We start from the raw sequence: 20,925 nt of genomic DNA, 5'->3' as shown, positions 1-20,925 counted from the left end.
TTGTTTTTCAAATGCCATGTCTTGTTATGTCTGTGCCATGATTGGAGGGGGTTGGGGGTTTGTGGATGTCATGTACCATCGATCTCTTGTTCATTTTGTTTTGTGTTTTGTGTTTTGTCTTGAAATTTGAAAATTTCAATAAAAATACAAAAAAAAAATAAAAATAAAAAAATGCACAAAGTGTTAATATAACTGTATATATGTTTTTTGTTTGTGTAGCATAATGGAGTTTGAAACTTTCATTACGTTATGCAATAAATAAATCACCTTGAACCTTGATGAATGTTGGATCCAAACAGTTAATTGTCAGGCTGGCAAAGCAAATGAGCTAAAAGGGGCTTAAAAGCTCAGAGGAGCTAAGGTTAACTGTAGAGTTTGTGATAATCATTTGTGTTTTGTTGTTACGAGTGACAGCTTTCACATTACACATAGTTATCTGAAAGTGTTATGTGTTATGTAATATAGAAATATTGATTAGTGTATCTTTAGGTTTGTGAAACCAACAGTCACATAAAGTTAAGTGATCCATATAACAATAGAACTTTTTTAGAAGACTTGCATTTACCTTTTTGAAAATGTATACATTTTGTTATCTTCAAATTAGCTTTAACCCATTTTTGTATTTGGTCCTTTACCTCTATTTAGGTCATTTTACATCATTATACAGGACTTTTATCATGGCAGTAGCTTTAACATGCTTGTTTTTGTTTCCCTGTGTCTCAGTTGTCGTATGGCTCCAGCTCTCCAGCTCTGTCCAACCGCCAGCGTTTTCCCACCTTCTTCCGCACTCATCCGTCTGCCACACTGCACAATCCTACTCGAGTGCAGCTCTTCCAGAAGTGGAAATGGACCAAGATTGCCACCATTCAACAAACAACAGAAGTTTTTACATCAGTAAGTTGTGTAATTAGCTGAAAGCGTGCTAAAATACAAACACCACTCATCATATTCTAAAGGTTCTTTCATTTTGTCATGTCAACCCAATTTCCCAAATTTCCTCCCAGTTCGATTATTGTGTTTTGAACTCTTCTTCGCTCTGACCTTTTGCTAAGCCCCTCCCCTGAACAGTGATTGTCCAGTCATAGCTTAACAGTTGGATTTAGATGTGACAGATCTGTCATATTTTGCTGGAGGCAAAAAGCCTCCAGGCAGCAATAAAATATCTGCATAAATGTACTGTTGAAGTACAGATAACATGCATGTTTATTTTTTTATCCCCAAAACATTTTAGCCTCTGACTCACATCACCACTGTAATTTCCTCCACTTTCTATCTTTTTTCTTCTTGTCTTTCTATATTTATGTAATTGAATCAGAAAAGCTCCAGACTAAATTATTAATATTATGGGCAAATGTGTGTCCAGTTCCTGCCTTTTTTTCTCCCACCCTTTTTCCTGCTCACTTGTGTTTCGCTACTTAGTCAGCCCTTCTGTATTTAAGTCTGTTTTTTTGCTTAAGTCTTTCTATTACACTCACATTTTTCTTGGATTCTCCTTTGACAGCTTTTTTTTGCCTGCTTTTTATTGCTTGCATTTTGAATTTTGGGCTTTGGCTTCCGTCAGTTCAAGGAACTTGTGATCCTATTACCATTTTGCATGTACAAATTACAGTACAACAGGTGTTTGGTCCATGGCCCACCATTAAGTTTCAGTTTTGGTCCTCCAAGGAAAAAAAGACACCCCTTATCTAGACATATGGGGTCCAGTGATTTTGATAGTGAGTCTCTCGGACCCACAGGTGGTCATTTGAGTGGGTCCCAGGGAAATTCAGTGGGTCCCCAATAAGATTTGTGATTTCTGACTACTTGCAGTGTTAAACTCGTGTTTTGTGTTGTATGGTTATAGTTAGATATGATATGATTTTTTTCAGCCGATTTGATAACCGTTAATTACCTGACTCTCATGGCCGATACCAATCAAATACCAATAATATAAAACCAACATTTTTATATTTTAAAAATAATTGCTTACTTGTAGTAGCCTAGATGTAGTGAGCAAAGATGGTTTATTTGATATTCCACAGCTGTGATAAGACTTTTTCCCTCGTGATGTTTTCTTCTTGTAAAGAAAAAAACGTCCACACCAGTGAAGACATGTGTGGCTCTTGTCTACATTGTGTGGCTTATGTACACAGGTGCAGCAGTTTGATGTTATGAGCGCGACAACAGTGTGTTTTTGTTCTTCTTCTCTGTTTTTATTGGCTGCTCACAAAACAACTGTAAAGGTGCATACCACCACCTACTCTGTGTAGATGGTGCACTTGTTAAATGAACAGAAGCAATTTGTTTTTGTATTATCAGCTCTATTTATTGGTTATAATTTCTTTATCTGCTGATAACCGATGATATAAATTTTCCATTATGGGCTGATCATTTATCTGTTCGATATATATCGTTAATCCCTAGTTGTAATTATCATTATGTTTATGTATTTTGAAAATATATCTGAAAATTAAACAAAACACAAAAACAAAACACTGGCACATCTATGGCTGCCCCCAGAAAGTTGATGAGTCAGTCAGTATGAGACTGATTATGTCAGTCAGAGTACATTACAAAGACAGGATAAAACATAGCAGCTTACAAAAAAGCATAGGAATAACATCTCAATGAGGAATTATATGTAGAACTAGGGGAACCATAGATATACTTTTATATTAGCTGCTATTGATTTTTTTAGATACAGTAAATGCAATGAATATCAACACTTTCACATACTAAAGTTTCAAGAAAAATGAAAATAATCCTTCTTGGGAAAATCTACAGTCTAAATAACCCAAAAAAGACTGTTTTTCAGCTCTGAGGCTATATTTGACAAATCTGTGGCACTCAGTCTTTTATGCAGGGCCAAAATAACTTCTAGATGTGACAGGACTACATTACAGTTTTTCTCCATTGGTTTGGCTCATTTCTTGAAACAGAAATTACATTCTCAAAATTACATGGACAAACCTCCAAACCACTTGGCAATTGTTCACAACAGAATTGAATTTCTCATTCATTCCATCAAATTGCAAATGTCTTAGTACATCTTTGCAAATGATTAAGTACAGGTAGCCTACAGTTAGCACAGTTAGCCTACATTTAGCACAATTTCCAAGTAAATAGATCTTGTTGATCTAAACTGATTGTTGATTCTCAGTCTAATGGTTGTTCTCTCCAAAACATGTCAGCATCATGTCATTGTATAAGTTATCACATGCACAATAGTCTGTTCAATTGTCAAAATTAGTCAAGAACCTAATACCATGAATACCATATATGAATCTCTTGGAACATTTGATAAATTGATTAATTGACAGTCAGGTGAAAATAGAACTTGACTAACGAAGGAGGAGTTTCACACATCTCAGATGACCAATCAAACAATATGTTTGGTTACCTGACAGGTGCTGTCCATGATTGTGAATGCTGCCAAACATGTATGTATAGAGCTTGACCAGGACCAGTACAATTTCTGAACATGGAGGCACCTGGCCAAGCAAATGAACAAGGGCAACTGCCTGCTCGAGGAAGAGGAAGAAGAGGAGGAGGAATAAGGGTGCGTGGTGGTAGAGGCCGAGGAGCACAAAGACACCACGCTGTCCCGGATGAAATTCGGGCCACACTTATAGACCATGTTAACAACCATCGCCTCACAATGGCGGAGGCAGGTCGCAGAGTGCATCCTAATGTGCCCCGCTCTACAGTCTCCTCCATCATCCAAACCTTTGGCAGGGAAAACAGGTATGTACTCAGTCAATGATGGAATATTATATGTTGAATAGGGCAGGACACTGTGCATAAAGCAAGAGATGTATTTATTTACTCATTTACCTATTCATTTAGTGTGTGTGTATGTGTGTGTGTGTGTGTGTGTGTGTGTGTGTGTGTGTGTGTTATAGGCCTACAGTAATATCTTACCTCAATGGGATGTTATGACACTAAAAATGACAAGAAAAAATAGTGGAGAAAATAAATTATTGAATGATACAGTTTACAGTAGTATTATAGTCACTGTGCAGTGATGCATTAGAATTGTGGTAAAGTTACTGTAAGTAAAACAACAATACAATTACATTGGTAACTCATTCTTAAAGAAATACATAAGGCATACGTTACCAATGGTAATACAGTGTTGTCCTTTGAATTGTATGTCTAGGATTGGACGACAACCTTGCACGGGTGGCAGAGGAAAACTTCCCAATGACCAACAAGAACAAGACATCTGTAACATGGTGATGGCAAATAATGCCATCACACTGAGACAGATCCGCACTGCAATCATAGAAGACAATGCCATATTCCAAAATGTCAACTCTATAAGCATCTCCACAATAGACCGGATATTGAACAAGCATCAGATGACCATGAAGCAACTTTACAGGGTACCATTTGAGAAGAACTCTGATAAGAGTGAAAGAGCTGCGGTACCAGTATGTACATGTAAGTCAGTTACTGGTTGTCTATCATTATAACCTTTTTACAATTAAGCAATGGTTCCCAAACTTTTTGGCTTCAGTACCCCCTTTACCTGATGTCTGAATCCAAGTATTTGCTTTATCTGACTTCAACATTTTGCCTAAAAACTGCAACAGAAAACTGCAGCTTATCATTATAATCCTTATTTTGAAGAATATAACATACGGTAAGAAAAGGGGTCAAGGAGCTGCAATTAGTGCCTCCCAAACAGATCTATCTAATACTGTGGGTTTTACTGTAACATTTCAGTATGTCTAGTCATTGATGATTTCCCCCTCCCCTTTCTCTCAAATACCCTCTGTAGTACCTCTGCGTAGGCCTATCCCTAGGGGTACATGTACCCCAGGTTTGGAACCACTGGAGTAGTGGCCAGTAGTATATTGAACTTGTGGAGGAGAACATAGAACATTCCTATGTAATTTTCTGTTACTCTAGTGTATGACTCTTCTGTATGACTGATTTGATGATTTTTGTTTACTCTATTGTAGAGAATAATGGCATTGGAAGGAAACGAGACCCCTCACATCCTCGTGTTTGTGGATGAAGCTGGCTTCAACCTGGCCAAGGGCCGAAGACGTGGCCGTAATATTATTGGTGTGGCCACTCACATCCCCAGTCTTGGCCCATACAATACACAGAAGCTCCTCATCTTCTTGGACCGCCTTCATTCTGATTTGATCCCTGAAAATGAGAGCGGTCTCGTAGGGCCTCACCTACCAAAGTATGTAATTGTGTGGAACAATGTGAATTTCCACCGTGGCCCGCTCATCAGGGCCTGGTTCACTACTCATCCAAGGATGGTCATGGTGTTCCTACCACCTTACTCTCCTTTCCTCAATCCTATTGAGGAGTTTTTCTCCGCTTGGAGGTGGAGAGTGTATGAGCATCAGGCTCAAAATCAGAGGTCCCTGCTCCATGCAATGGACGCTGCGTGTGATGATATTACAGGAGATCAGTGCAGGGGATGGTTGCGACATGCACGCCATTTCTTCCCTCGTTGCAACGCAAGGGAGAATATACGCTGTGACGTGGACGAGAATCTGTGGCCAGACAGACAGCAGCATGTGGATGGCCAAGAGGCTGAGGAGGACGGCCAGGAGGGTGAGGATGGTGGCCAGGGGAGGGAGGGTGAGGACAGCGACCAGTGAAGAAATGTTAGTTTTGAATCTCCAGCTTTATTTACAGCACTGTAGGCTACATATAATTTTCCTTGTTTTTTGTTTATGTGTTTATATTACAGTATATTGTGCTGTATACATTTTCTTTTAACTCTGATGTATGGAAGTTACTTTATGTGTGTGAATAAAAATGGTTACAATTTCCTTGGCAGCATGAGTGCAATGTGTGATGTCAAACCTTGGAGGGTGCTCTTAACGTAAAATCCTATTTTTTTTTTTTCAGTTTTCTACACAATCGTATTCTGTTAGCTAGACAAAAAAAACTAGTACAGTAACCATTGTCAATGAAGGACTGGGCTAAGACTGAGAGGTGGACATGAGGGATATTTCAATGGTCCTCTGCCATAGTGACAAAACATCTAAACATTTTGACTTGCAGTGCTTACACAATGCCAAAGGGACAATGCATTTTGGGGGCACTGACTATTTATATGAGAAAGGAATTTAGTTTTGACACATGAGTGAACTGTTTTGGGAGAGATATGAGCTTTTGCAGGTGAACCATGGTGTTGTGCTGAACCATCCAGGTTATTTTGGCAAAAGCACCAAGAGTGTTGAGAATGTCTGGTCTGTTTCGAGAAATGAGCCAAAGCAATTGAGAAGGATCTTTTGCCTTTTGGTAGCACTGACTATTTATACGGGAAAGGAATTTAGTTTTGAAGCACGAGTGAACAGTTTTGGGAGAGATATGAGCTTTTGCAAGTGAACTATGGCATTGTGCTGAACTGTAAGACTGTTTTGCCAAACGATCTTAGAGTTTTGAGAATGTAATTTCTGTTTCAAGAAATGAGCCAAACCAATGGAGAAAAACTGTAATACTACACAGAACTACATTAATACTACACAGAACTACACCAATACTACACAGAACCAGAATTTGGTGGAAGGAAAGATAAATATTAATTTTTAAAAATGACAGATTCTTCATTCTGGTAAAACAAATGACTTACTCTCAACCTGAGAGGAGGTGCTTGTTTTGAGTGTGTGCAGACTTTAGATCTGAGCGCATAGACTTTAGATCTGAGCGAGCACAGGACATATTTGAATGCGAGCGAAATTTTTGTGTGCAAGAAGAAGATGTGTGAGCACAAGCATGTGATTTCTGAGTTCAAGCACACATTTTGAAAGAAAGCAGCAAACATCTCAGTGCGAGCACAAAATGTGAGCATGAGGAGAATAAATCTGAGCACGAGAAGGAGCTGTGTCACTGAAAAGGAATGAAATCATGCTCTCAGACTGAAAATCTACGCTCTTGAATAAAGATAGGATAATTCTTCCATACTATTCAAATTAATGAATGTTGTCAAGTTTCTTTAGGGTCTCCTGTACGCAGACCACAAGGAATATGATTGGTCCACTTAGAAGCATGGCATTTTCCAGCTTCTCCATCTTCCAGCTTCGTGCCATCCCTCCTGACCAGCTGGCTGCTGCTCGTTATCTCGACAGCCCTAGTTCTTACATAAATTGATGGTTGTTCCTGAAACATCAGTGTAAATGTTTCTGCAGGACCATCAGTTAATTTTAAGAAAAAGCGACAAAGGCTGTGTCTGCAGCATGCCATCATGGCTGAATGGGTTATGTACAGGACTCTTACTCAGGGCAGCAGGGTTTGTATCCTGCAGTGTTTCCCACAGAATCAGACTTAAATTTTGGCGCTCAATATGTGGCGGCTAATGTTGCTATTGTGGCTGACACTGTCCTGTTTGGAAAACAATATATCATGTCTGCCTTCCCTTGATTAGTTATTCCCCCCTTTTCTCTTGTCGCCTGCTGTTTTGACGGTTTGTTGGGATTATCACCATCATCTTTATAATCCACTAACCCATCTTTCTACTTTTTCCTACTTCAATTGCTGTTTGCTTCTCTTCCAATTTCTCCCACTCCTGTTTTGACAGCTGTCTCTCTTCTTCTGTTATCTTCTGCTTGCTCACTATTGTATGTGTATCTCTCTGTTTGACAGACTCTGGATGACCTGGAGGAGAGGGTAAAGGAGGCAGGGATTGAAATCAGTGTTCGTCAGAGCTTCCTTACCGACCCTGCTGTGGCCGTCAAAAACCTCAAGGTGCCTGCTTCCTCTATTCTCCTTACTGCCATACCAGGCAGCTGAACACCAATCAGTCAGGCCTTGACTGGACAGTTTACCACAGAGAGCTCCTGGTCAACAATAGCTTATGCCCACAATGTGGAGACGATACATCTCTGGAGCTCAAGTTAAGCTATCCAGTGGTCCACACTGTTGTAGAACCTGTGATAAAAGCTGATACAGTACCATTAATGATCACTACAATCTATTCAGATCAATATATACTCATTTAGAAAGGGACAACTTATCTCTTGTATCCAGACACCCATTCTAGCACCTGAGCGCGTAGCAAGGCCTTGGAAGCTTCAGTGATGAAGGAGCATAAAGTGAATTGTCAACATTCACTTGTATTCTGTCTGCGATTACAGGGGGAACGAAGGGGGACGCCATCCCCCTTGTTAGCAAAGTGACCAAAAGGGGTCAAGTGGTGGTTAAGTAGTTTGTAGTATTGTGAAGCTGCTTGCTAGATAGATAGATAGATAGATAGATAGATAGAAGGGCAAATATAGAAACAATAAGAAACAATAAAGGACTATATACAATATACAAAAAACAATAAAGTACTATATAGAATAAAATGCTCAAGTAGTTATAAAATAAAATAAAATACTGAGGTAAATAAAAACAATGAAATGCTATGAAATAATGTAAATAAATAATAAGAAATACAATGAGATATGAACAGAAATAATTTCCATCAACATAGGTGAACTAATGTACTCACAGTCAAAGCCTCTTCCAGCTTCTGCAAAGATGTAAAGTAACAGGAATAGGCTGCATTCAAATCAGTGGCCCATAAGAGTAGCTACAACTAAATAAACACATGTAACATTACACACCCAGTACTCTTTTACACTGTCCTTACTATAATGCAGAATTGCAGATAGAGTCAATGAGCACAGGGTTTGGTTTTGGTTCCTGTACGTGCACAGTGGTTTCAAATCTAACAAGCTCACTGTGACAACAAGACCCTAGGAGGATGCACCCTGATACACGGGGGTGCGCTGCTATTACTGACAACACAAGGATCTGGAAATGTTTTATCTTAGCCCTGTACCTACTGTCCTCTCTCCCTTCCTTCCTTCCTCTTGAAGGAGTTCCTTCACATGTGTTGGTCTGACTTGCTGCTAGTGTAAATGATTAATTGGCCATTGCAGAAGAAACCATGGTAACAACATGAATGTAAGCCAGTGAAGAGGAAGTCTACTGCTGTGTGGGTAGAGACTGCAAGGAGGGTTGGCTCCTGTGTTCCCTATCCACACTGCTGGGCCTTCAGCTTGTGCTTTTCATCTCAACCTCATCTGTGACACTGTCCTTTTCTTTTCACTTCCAAGCGCCAAGATGCCAGAATTATTGTTGGTCTGTTCTACGAGACAGAGGCCAGGAAGGTCTTTTGTGAGGTAAAGAGTTCTCCTGTTCATTTGTTTAAAAAGTACAACCCCAACTCCCAAAAAGTTGTGTAAAACATAAATAAAACCGAATGTGATCATTTTGTAATCCTTTATAATATATTCCGTTTAAAACAGTGCAAAGACAATATATTTAATGTTTGACCTCATCAGCTTCATTGATTGTTGTAAATATTTGCATATTCTTAATTTGTAAATATTTTGTCTTTGAAATATAATTCAAAAAGGATTATCAAATCCTTGTGTTTTTATCATGTGATGTCTGTTTATCTTGCTTGAACTTGTTTAAAAGCTTTAAAAGCTAACAGGAAAAAGTTTTTTCCTGTTAGCATCCATGCTCGACGGATAGCTTGCTACAGTGATTCCATAACTTATGCTAATATCTGTTAGCCAGAATAAGTGGTGGTATTTAATCAGCTGTAAGTGATATTTCTTTATTAGAATAAGTGTTTAATAGCTCTATATTCCAACTGGTCATCACTGTTACAAAGTGTTCGTCGGAAACCCATTGCTCTATTCCCTGCTCATGCAGTAAAAGAAATGAGATTTTCTGGGATCCCTGCCAAATCTATCCAATCAAGGCAGAGAACTCCATAAAGAGGCAGTCCTTTCAGCTTTTGAATGCACTGAGAGCAGGATCCTCCTGTTTGCTGCTATGTCTGCCGATTACTGCTACGTGTTCATGTGGTGACGTAGAGAGGAGGGACGGGACTGCTAACTGCAAAATGGACAGTTAAAGGACAAAAATCCTTGCAGCTTTTAAAGTAACTAATGTTACAGTGACTAATTCAGAGGTGACAGCAATTAAGCAATTAGGAATCGGAGATTAAAGCAGGTTTCTTGTTTTCTACTTTTACATTTTAGTGATCTGATGATAACTACCATGCTCCTCCCTGAAAAAAATGTACTCAATACAAGTTGATTCTATCTCAAGTGAACCTAATCTAGAAAACCCCAATTTCAAATGCTAAAGAATTTTGATTTTGGATATTTACCTTTAGGGTCTCTGTAGCCTAAATTTAAATAATAAAAGAGCACTTAACTGCATCTCAACTTTTTTGCTATTTAGGATGTAAAAATGTAATATCTCAAACCACTTTGATCACACATAGAGCCTTCTAATGCCCATGTAAAGACTGACTGAAGGAACCTATAAAAGAAGGAAGGGGATGTGACGTCATCATTCAGACATTCTTGGTGCCAGATTTTGGTGTGAGTTCTATTGTATTCTAAGGGAGATGCATGGACAAGCAGACTCCAACACAACATGACCTTGAATGAAGAAAGGCCTAAACAAATGAAAGAACATACTTTGCAGAACTGGCTAATGCCTGATTTTTCCAAAGGGCACATTAATTTAGTGGCTGTTGGTGCCCAAACAGTATCCAAACATGATTGAAAATTGTACCCAAATCAACAAACTTGATCATCTGAAATTAATACATTGCAATTATGAATGAAGCAATCTGTGCCCTGATCAAAACAACATGTGGCTAAAACCTTACTCCTGATCGTCATATAAAAGACTGTAGATCACTTTACTTACTTTAGTTAGGGTATTATCACAGTTTATCTGACTTACTAACTTCAGTCTGTTACTAACCTCAATAAGAAGCTCTCGCCATTAGAAATATGATGTTTGCTGCAATGTCTGGTGACATCAGAGCAACGTTACTTGCATGCAAATAAATCATTGAATTAACACATCACACATGAAACATTAGCTAAATATAACGTGCCAAAATACTGGTTCCTCCATCACACAGATTGATAACCTGTGAAACTGAGAGGGGAGAGACGAAGAAGTGGTCTGCTTATTCTCCGCTAGCTGTGACGACGTTACTTAGATTTTTCAGTCATTCGTGTTCTTTCATTTTGTTGAGGCATCTTTTCATCAGAGGTCATATGATGTATATGTTGGGTTTTCATGTGTTTCTCCAGGCAACCCCACACCCCCCCACCCATGTTCATTTCTCCATTGTCCCTTTGCAGGTGTACAAGGAGAAGCTCTATGGGAAAAAGTATGTGTGGTTCCTCATCGGTTGGTACGCAGACAACTGGTTTAAGATCAAGGACCCATCTATTAACTGCACTGTGGAGCAGATGACAGAGGCTGTGGAAGGTCATGTGACCACTGAGATTGTCATGCTCAACCCAGAGACGGTGCGAGGAGCCTCCAACCTGGTAAGACAGACTAATGTGGCTGTTGTGTAATGTCAGAATCTTATGCAGCTGCAGAGGCTGTTGGGAATTGCACTAATGAAGTTTTTATATTTTACTATAGCAGCAAAATATCTGTCCACTTCTTAAAAAAAGTTAGTTCGGTTTGTCATAACTTCAAGCTAGCGGCTTTCAACTGTTAAAACTACTATTTTTAAATGCTATTCTGTTGGCATGTACACATTGTAAGGCAGGAACAGACATAATAATAACGTTGAGACCAGAAATAAATATAATAAACAAAGAGAAACATTAGGATGGTTTATGATTATCAACTGAATGAAACAATGACACCCACCTCTCCCACAGGAGAATTGTACAAAAGGGCAGAGGTGGGGAACCCAGAAAACATTTATAATAGGGACAACAGAAGAAGAAATTAGAGAGGAGGAGCTCCGTGCTACACACACAGTCTAGACATATTGGATTTGGAGGCATTTTCTTGTCAGGCAGTAACAGATTTTGTGTAATTATATACACATTTGATTCAACACACAGGTTGACCCGGTTACATTCACCCCTCCAGAATTACACAAAATTCCAAAACAAAAGTAAAACAAAACCTGCCCAAAACCACAAATAAACACGGCCCAAAGCAAACTAACCCACACAGTGGAATAAATCAGCAATATCAGCAACCCCCCAAAAAAAGGTTAGGAGACCAGAGACCTGCTTGGCGCCTAGCAAAATCTCAGAATACTCTATAGACAAAATGAGGTGCCTTTTACACCACACAAATAGGCCATACAAAACTTGGGCATCATCGCAAAATAAACATTTCCATCAAAAAAAAAAAAGACTCAATATACATCGCATAGGAACTCTCATAGAAACAGTTGAATACAGTATCCAGAATCACACATGTATGACATGAGGACTGAACTTGTTCAACACCAAGAAGTGTTTCAACTTGAGTCATCGACTCAATCAAACGACATACTGGCCTAATGACTCTACCAAAACGTGAAATAAGTCTATGACCAATATCAGATTCCCCGAGGCCAGGTAGGGTCAACAGGTGGAGGCTGTGACTGAATGGAAGAGTAAGGGGAGGCACCCTCACTACCCAACCCACCAAGGACAGAAGAGGATGTCTCAGGTAGAGGTGGAAGATCTGTGATAAGGTCTGTGTCGGTGGGGGACTGTTGGACCCATGTTTTTGTACGGTCCTCATCACACTCACTTAAACAGGACAGGGGATCAGCAAGAGATGTCACAACTGTTGCAGCTCCAGTGTCCACAGCTGACACTTCAGGTTCATGTACATAAGTGGTTGAGGGGCCATTGGTTATGCTGACAGCATGGTGGGTAACATTGTCATCCAAACACACATCCAAGGGCAAAAAGTTCACTTGAAGGAGCAAGTTGCAGTGCACCACACGCTCATGTCCATCCCGATCCCTGATCCGGTACATATGAAGACCAGGTTTAGAGTCCACAACTGTATAGATGACAGGCTCCCATTTGTCAGAAAGCTTCTGCTTGCCACGGATTCCCTTGTTTGCCAACAGCACCTGGTCACCCAGTGCAAGAGGCACACCTTTAGTCCTTTTGTTGTACTGGTCAGTCTGGTGTTTCTGCTCCACTGCACTGTTTTCCTGGGCCAGGAGCATGGCAGTGCACAAATCATCCACAAGTGTCTTCTCATAGGTGTTATACTCACAAACGGTGTCGTCATGAAGGATTTTGGAACATGAGGTCAACGGGCAGTCTGGGAACCCACCCGAACATCAAATAGAATGGTGCAAATCCTGTGGTTTCATGGGCAGTGCAGTTGTATACAAAAGTCATGGACTGGATCATCTGTGGACATTTATGCTTTGCTCTTGGGGGGAGAGATCTTAACATGTTGCCAAGGGTGCGGTTAAATCTCTCTGTCGTCCCATTCCCCATAGGATGGTAGGGTGATGTCCGAGATTTATCAACACCGCTCAACTCCAGGAGCTCAGCAATCAACTCGCTCTCAAAGTTCGCTCCCTGGTCTGAGTGTATACGCTGAGCAAAGCCATACACACAGAAGAATTCATCCCAGCTTCTTAGCCACTCTCTTAGCGGTCTGGTCATGGCATGGGAATGCATGTGCCAACTTTGTGAAATGATCAGTGATCACAAGAACATCCACAGACTTGTTATTTCTGTCCTCAGCTGACTAGAAGTCAATGCACACCAGTTCCAGTGGAGCACTAGTCCTAATGTTCTGATGACATCCCTCTCCATGTCACACCAGAAGAAACGCTGACGAGCTAAGGAGAGTGTGCGTGGTTGACCTTGATGGCCAGCATGGTCTTGAACACCAGCCAGCACCTCTGATTTTAGGGACTCAGGAACGACAAACTGGAATGTTTTGTGTCTTGTCAGTGGATCTTTTACCACTCTGTAGAGGATGCCATCAAGGAAGATAAGCTTGTCCCACTGTTTCAGAATCCTCAGTGTTTGCTGACTCTCACGATAGCGCTCACGCCTGGAAGGCCTGCGCTTCCGCTCAACATAATGGGCATCCCTGGAGATGACAGGGTCCAGCTTCTGCTGAGACAGGAGATCAGCTTAAGACAAAGCAGGGAAAACATCATGGTCAGGTGTTGCCAGTGTTGTCAGGTGATCAGCCATAGACATAGCACGTTGTCTCAGAGCAAAATCCCAGTCACTGAGTGAGGACAAAAGAGATGAGACATCATTATCTGTGACAGGTGGGCCGTCCAATGACTGGGGCAAGCAGGTCAAACGGAAAGCATCCTGGACACCGATATCCTTTACATCACAGACTTGCTCCAGCAGCTCAGAGTATGGCTCTGACAAGAGCCGCTGAGCCATGGGCTTCACAAACGGGTCCCTATTCAGGGCATCTGCCACAACATTTAGTTTGCCAGGAACATACTTTAACTCAAAAGAGTATAGGGCAAGCTTGGAGACCCAACGTTGTTTGCAGGCGTCAAGCTTTGGCTTGGTCAGGATGTACGTGAGAGGATTGTTATCAGTCCAAACTGTGAATTTATGACCCTTGAGCCAATGACTGAATTTATCACACACAGCCCACTTCAAGGCCAAAAATTCAAGCCTGTGTGCAGGATATCTGACTTGGCTGCAGCTGAGGGACTTGCTGGCAAAGGCTATGGGTCTTGCTCTCTCCTCACCAGCTGGAACCTGAGACAGCACAGCACCCAGCCCATCCATGGAAGCGTTGGTGGAAAGGACTAATGGCCTCTCAAAATCAGGATGTGCCAGCCCCACACAGTTAAGGGGAGCACTTTTGAGTCCCTCAAATGCTTTTTCACAAGCTGGAGTCCAATCATGAGGAGTCAACTCTCGGAAGGTTCCAGCTCTCCCACAACCATGGAGGCCTTTAATTCTCCTCTTCTGGCCTGCAGTCAAAGTGTAGAGTGGCTTAGCAATCCGAGAGCATCCTGGGATGAAATGTTGGTAAAACATCACCATGCCAACGAATGAATTTTTCCTGGTCAACTGAAACTCCATTAGCATCCACCACATGACCCAGGAACCTTACAGACCATCTAAGAAGGTGACACTTTTTCTGTGCAAGCTTCAGATTGCTGGCCCTCAGACAAGAGAAAATGACTTCCAGACATTTTAGGGCCTCCTCTTCTGAAGGTGCGAACACCTGCAAGTCATCAAGATAGCAAAGGAGACTGGAAAAGTTCATGTCACTGAAGATGCTGAGCATCCTTTGCATGAAGGACGCTGGACTGTTGCATAGCCCCTGAGGAAGTCTGTTGTACTCATAAAGGCCAAGCGGTGTAGTGAAGGCCGTGTAGCGCCTGTCAGACTCATGAAGGGGGACGTTATAAAATCCCGATGTGAGATCCATGGTACTGAAGAGGGCATTTCCACCAGGGGCAGCAAGACAGTCGGACTGATGTGGTAAAGGGTGGGCATCCTTTACAGTCTTGGCATTAAGCCAGCAGAAGTCAGTGCAGATCCTCAAGTCCCCTGATTTTTTCCAGACCATCACCAATGGTGAGGCATAGTCACTGATGGACTTGCTGATGATGCCCTTCATCTCCATCTCTGACAACACCTCTCTCAGCTTTTGATAGTGTGCTGGGGGAACTCGTCGAAAGGGTAGTCGAAAGGGGTGGTCATCAGTGAGGTGAATACGGTGGACAAACTCCTTGGCTTCACCACAGTCCAGCTTGTCTTTAGAGAAGACATCCTGATAAGTCAACACCAGCTCAGCCAACTTTCTCTTCCACTCATCTGGCACCTCACAGCCACTGATGTCTAGGTCAGTTAACCCACAGTCTTTAAGCAGCTGCAACAGGTCAGGTGCCGTACCCAATGATGGAGCAGGTCCGGTCAGTTGGTCATTCTGAGATTTGCACAGCCCTTGAACAATGGGAACATCCTCAACAGCAAGTTGTGTCACTGGGCACAGTGTGGGGTTGAGGACCTTCATTGGGACCCAGCGATCCCCCCACATGGGTGTTATGACTCGCCCCACCATGATGTTCTTAGGAGTGGAACGGGTGGGTGAAGGCTCGACCATGACAGTGCTCCCTGGTGATACTGGAGCAGATGGTGGCAGTTTCCCCCACACCACATATTCTTTCTGTTGCAGCAAGGTGACAGCTTGTCGCAATTTTACTGTGCCAACCTTGTCTGGCATCTCAGGGCCTGACCAACAGGAAATACAGGTCAGCAGCTGGAGAAACTGTTCACATTCCTGGTCAGTGTTGCTTGAGGAAACAAGTTCCCAGTACTTTTTGTCCGACTTCATCTTTTGAATGATGGGCCGGAGTACATTGCTCCCGATGATGAGTTCGTCTCTTTGCCCTGGTACTACAAATGTTGGTACAACAAACCTGGATCCATAAATCTCAATGTCCAAATAATAGATACATTTAGGGTGTGTGAGAAGGCCCCCGCATCCGATGAGCACCACACTCCCTGGTACAGGTTGAGGAGTCAAGACAACACCAGCAGCTCTAAGCTTAGACTCCGCTTCTTCACTAAGTGTGCATGACATGCTCCCTGAATCAAGCATCCCTCTCAGATTAGACTGGCCACTGATTGAAACTGGACCATAAAACAACTCACTTGCTCCTTCAACTCTTTGTGAGCCCACAATGATCACTGTCTTGCCAGCAGGGTATATATTGCAACAGTGACTGAAGATCTGGTGCACTGGTGAGGGTGTCTTGAACGCTGCCCATGCTGCCCCTCTCGTCACATGGGCTGGCTAGTTTAAAGTGGGCGCGGAGGAAGGGGGCATTGGCGTGGCTGGATTTCTTGAAGTCTGTGAGCTCTCACGCCTCATATGGCCAGGGCTGTAACAGTTGAGACACAGCCTGTACAGTCTACAGTGTGCATGGGTTGTGTGTTCTCCTGAGCCACAAACTTTGCATGATGTGTGTTGAGCACTCTGCTGGCCACGGGAAGGGCTATGCTGGCGGGTGCACCTTTGACCAGTAGAAAGGGAAGCAGTGCACAAGGACAGAACTTTGTCAAACATAGCCACCATCTGCTGAGTGCAGGGATCAGCTGCTGGGGGTCCGGAAGCACCGGGAGATGGGGGGGCAGCATGCATAGGAGGCATGAAGTGGAAGGCAGTCGCAAATTCACAGCTCCATCAGGTGACTGAGGCTGGCCAATGGCTGCAGTGGATGAGAGGGAGGGCATAGGGTGAGATGCTGTCTCACATGTCACTGGGACAGGCACTGGAACAGCTGTGTGGCAGGTGACATCAACAGGACCCTGACCTGGGGCAGAAACACATCTTGCATTTTGTGAGTGAACTACATTTATTCTTGTTTTCCACACATGACTATCCAGCCGGTCCTGGACCCCAGTTGCAGTCCACTTCTCGGGAGCCTTCAGTTGAAATGACAAGGCGAGACTTGGAACAGGACAGTGATTAATAAACATCATGACAACTTCTGCACTGGGGTCCTCCACCAGTTTGCCCCGTCTGTGAAGACACTCATCAGCAGCATCAATAGACTTGTTCAGGCGGATCCAGTAATCCATGGTGTCCTCACCAGCTCGTGGAATGGTGCTGTAAAAGTCTTTCATGGGCAGGCTGGAGAATGTCAGCTCACTGAAGTTGCAATATGTATGTCAAACACAGCAGTCAGCATCTCAGCCCCACTCAATTCAGGGCAGCAGCGTAGTGACACTAGCTTTGCCAGTCAACCTGGACATTATCAGGTCAAACATTTCTGCAGGTGTTTTACAGTCAATTCTACTGTAGATAGGTAACACCTCATCATATCCTCCCATTCATGAATGGAGAATGCTTCCGAGTGGTCACCTTTAAAGTATGGCGGTGCTTTGGTGTCTGATTGAACAACAACTTTCAGCTGTGACTTATCGTGGCGAGGGGAAGGCTGGCTGTCAGGAGACTGTGGCTGGCTGAGGCAGGGTTGGTGCATGGTGCTGAGATTAGCTGTGATACTATCACCAATCTGTTTTGCCAAATCAGTAATTATGTTACCCAGTGCCTCAGTAGTGATAACCTGGGTTGGCTGGGAATGTGTCTGAGCAATAGGTGTGGAGCTAGCTGCAGGGAGTAATGGTTGGTGCATCATTGATCGGTCTGCTGTGCAGTTATTACCAGGTGGCCTTGGCCTACCCCTACCAAATCATAATGAAGCAGTGTGCTGATCTCTACCCACACCAAAATTGGCAAAACTCCCCACATCATCCAATTCAGACATTGCACTAATAGTGTTTTTCTTTCCTGATATTGAAAGTGAGATAACACTGAATAGCCCAGGTCAACCTATCCAGAAAGCCAAAAACACATCACAAGGAAAATGTAAAAGGATATTACTAAGGGTCATTAAGCCAGCAATGTGCAGTAAACAAGCAAAACACAGCAAAGAAACAATTAGTTATTTACAGTGTCCTATCATAAGGCAAAATAGTTCAATAAAACACCAATAGCCCGGCAAATATTAGGTATTAAATCTCCTCAACTGAAAAACTGAGCTAAATAACAAATAATAGGACTAATATAATAATACAAATGCAATAAAATACATACATAATATAGCAGTAACCCTCCTGCACAATTAAATTTACCACGTGACTACATGACAGAAACACCTGCCAGTCAAAGCGCAGGGCTCCGCTCCTATGACGGAGTAGTCAGCGGGAGCTCGCACAGGCCGGAGCGGGAGAGAAGAGCAGAGGAGTCAACTGCAGAATCCCGCTACGCAGGTGATCGCTGGTCCGCGATGTGACGGGTCTAACGGCACCAAGTGTGACCAGTGTGCTTCTGCGTTGTGTTGGTTTGAATGATGCTGTGACACCGGGACCTCTAAATAATACTGTCCACTCCAGCTCCTCTCCCACAGGAGAATTGTACAAAAAGGGCAGTACGTAGTAAAAACATTTTACAGTGAATAAACTACATATTCAGCAAACATACCTGACAGAATGAGTAACAAGCAGAACCTCCATGTAAATAATACTGTCCACTCCAGCTCCTATACAAATAAAATAAAGATAAAGATATCGACAAACCGGAAGTTAGTTTGGTTTGTCATAACTTCAAGCTAGCGGCTTTCAACTGTTAAAACTACTATTTTTAAATGCTACTCTGTTGGCATGTACACATTGTAAGGCAGTAACAGACATAATATTAACGTTGAGACCAGAAATACATATAATAAACAAAGAGAAACATTAGGATGGTTTATGATTATCAACTGAATGAAACAATGACACCCACCTTTCCCACAGGAGAATTGTACAAAAGGGCAGAGGTGGGGAACCCAGAAAGCATTTACAATAGGGACCACAGAAGAAGAAATTAGAGAGGAGGAGCTCCGAGCTACACACACAGTACACACATATTGGATTTGGAGGCATTTTCTTGTCAGGCAGTAACAGATTTTGTGTAATTATATACACATTTGATTCAACATGCAGGTTGACCCGGTTACACTAATGCCGTTACTGTATCTGCTTTCGTCTGTCAGATTTCCTGGAGATTAGCTTCAAACTACACCAGGTTAAACTACATTTGCAGTATTTTCTCTTTTTCAATGAAAAATTGAAAAGGTATACGGAACTTCTATCAGTATTCACCAACTCTGTTATCAACAGTCCATTTATATACTAATTTGCTTTGCCAAATGTGTTTTAAAGAAAATTAATAGATTGCCAAAGGAATGAGTCCTAAAACCCAGAAATAGGAGAAAGAGCATTTTTGCACTCCTTTGAATTGGTGTTCAGGTAAATGCCTGAAATAAGGTCTGTGGTTTACAAAAGCTTAAGATATATTCATGTTTTGTTCTAAGACATAACATATCTCAAGTAATACCCCACATTTAAATTAATAAGTATTTACATCTCTTAAAAAATGGCTAACAAGTGTCTAAATGAGACTACAGAGGTTGTCGGGGACATTAAATGTCATCACAGCGAACACGGAGACTCATCTACACACTAGTCCGTCTTTACAGGCCCACTTTAGTTGCAAACTATTCTAACTCTGATTTTACAACTTGTACATTGATCAGTTTATAGAAAACCTGTGCAGTATTTGTGTAGTAAGACGCTTAGTGGTGGTGACGTTTATTAAGTCATGTGACTGCAATGTCCACAGACCATGAATTATTTCGCTGAACAAAACGTGCAAGTATCATGAAATTGTGTTTGCCACAGATTGTATTTTCTGCAATAATCCAAAATCCAATGGAAAACTCCCATAGGATTTTTGACAAGGGAACCAGACCAATGCTATCCAGGTTACGCTACAAATCCCTGCAGCACTATAATGCTACCTGGGTTACTTTCACAAGCTACAGTTTTTCCAAGCCAAGTGGTGTGACATCCTGTTACTCTATAGGACATGTTGCTAAGTTTAGGCTACCAAAGGGTTATGACTCAACATTGTGTCCTCTTCAGAGTTGTCCACCAGGGAGCTAAAATCACCCTAGCTCTCAGAACATCATGCAACAGCAGTAAACAGACTGATGAAGCATCCCACCCGCTTTATACCTATTTTGAGCTGATGCTGTCAGGGCAGAGGTTCAGAGTCCCTTATGAACATAAGTGTTAAAAAATAATTTATTCCCACTGCCATTACACAGTTTAACAGCAGCTAAGAAAGTATGGAGTAAGAGAGCTTCCAAAAAGATGTGTCCATGATTCTAACCATTCGTACTCGTAATGATAAACATTTGTATGTAAATAAAAAAGTTGTACCCAAAATTCTGCTGTCATACACATGAGTCTGAGAAATTGTTCGGGTTAGGATTGTTTTTATGTGAGTATGAATCTAAAAGCTGTGAGTGCAAAGTCTTGTGAATACAACTCTAATTTCTACGACTACGAAGTCTTCACTGTGAACACGAATTCAAGTTTGTGGGTACGAGTAGAAAAAGTGTTGAAATGACGTCACAGCAGGTCACAGGCAGGTCACAGGGGAAAGTAATCGAACCGCGAGTGATGCGCCGAAGCCGAGGATGGCTGACAACAGCAGTGCACCGATGGACACCGCGGGTAACTCAGGGGAAGCAGCATCACAGGTAAAGTAAATAACACATCCAACATTCATTTATTTTTATTTAGTTATTTATTTCATGAAATTGTACTGTTTTAAATCATATAC

At 41.9% G+C, this 20,925-nt stretch overlaps 1 protein-coding gene across 1 annotated transcript in view; it reads left to right on the top strand.

Moving 5' to 3' along the window:
• Positions 1-20,925, top strand: part of gabbr1b (gamma-aminobutyric acid (GABA) B receptor, 1b) — a 171,099-nt gene that overhangs the window by 46,679 nt on the left and 103,495 nt on the right. The window contains exons 3-6 of the mRNA XM_073463399.1: positions 724-894; positions 7,597-7,698; positions 9,054-9,119; positions 11,121-11,312. Of these exons, the coding sequence (XP_073319500.1) occupies positions 724-894; positions 7,597-7,698; positions 9,054-9,119; positions 11,121-11,312 (531 nt within the window). The remainder of the gene's footprint in view (positions 1-723; positions 895-7,596; positions 7,699-9,053; positions 9,120-11,120; positions 11,313-20,925) is intronic.

This window comes from Pagrus major, chromosome 3, assembly GCF_040436345.1.
Source record: "Pagrus major chromosome 3, Pma_NU_1.0".
NCBI classification, from domain to species: Eukaryota; Metazoa; Chordata; class Actinopteri; order Spariformes; family Sparidae; genus Pagrus; species Pagrus major.
This window is presented reverse-complemented; position numbering and strand designations above follow the sequence as displayed.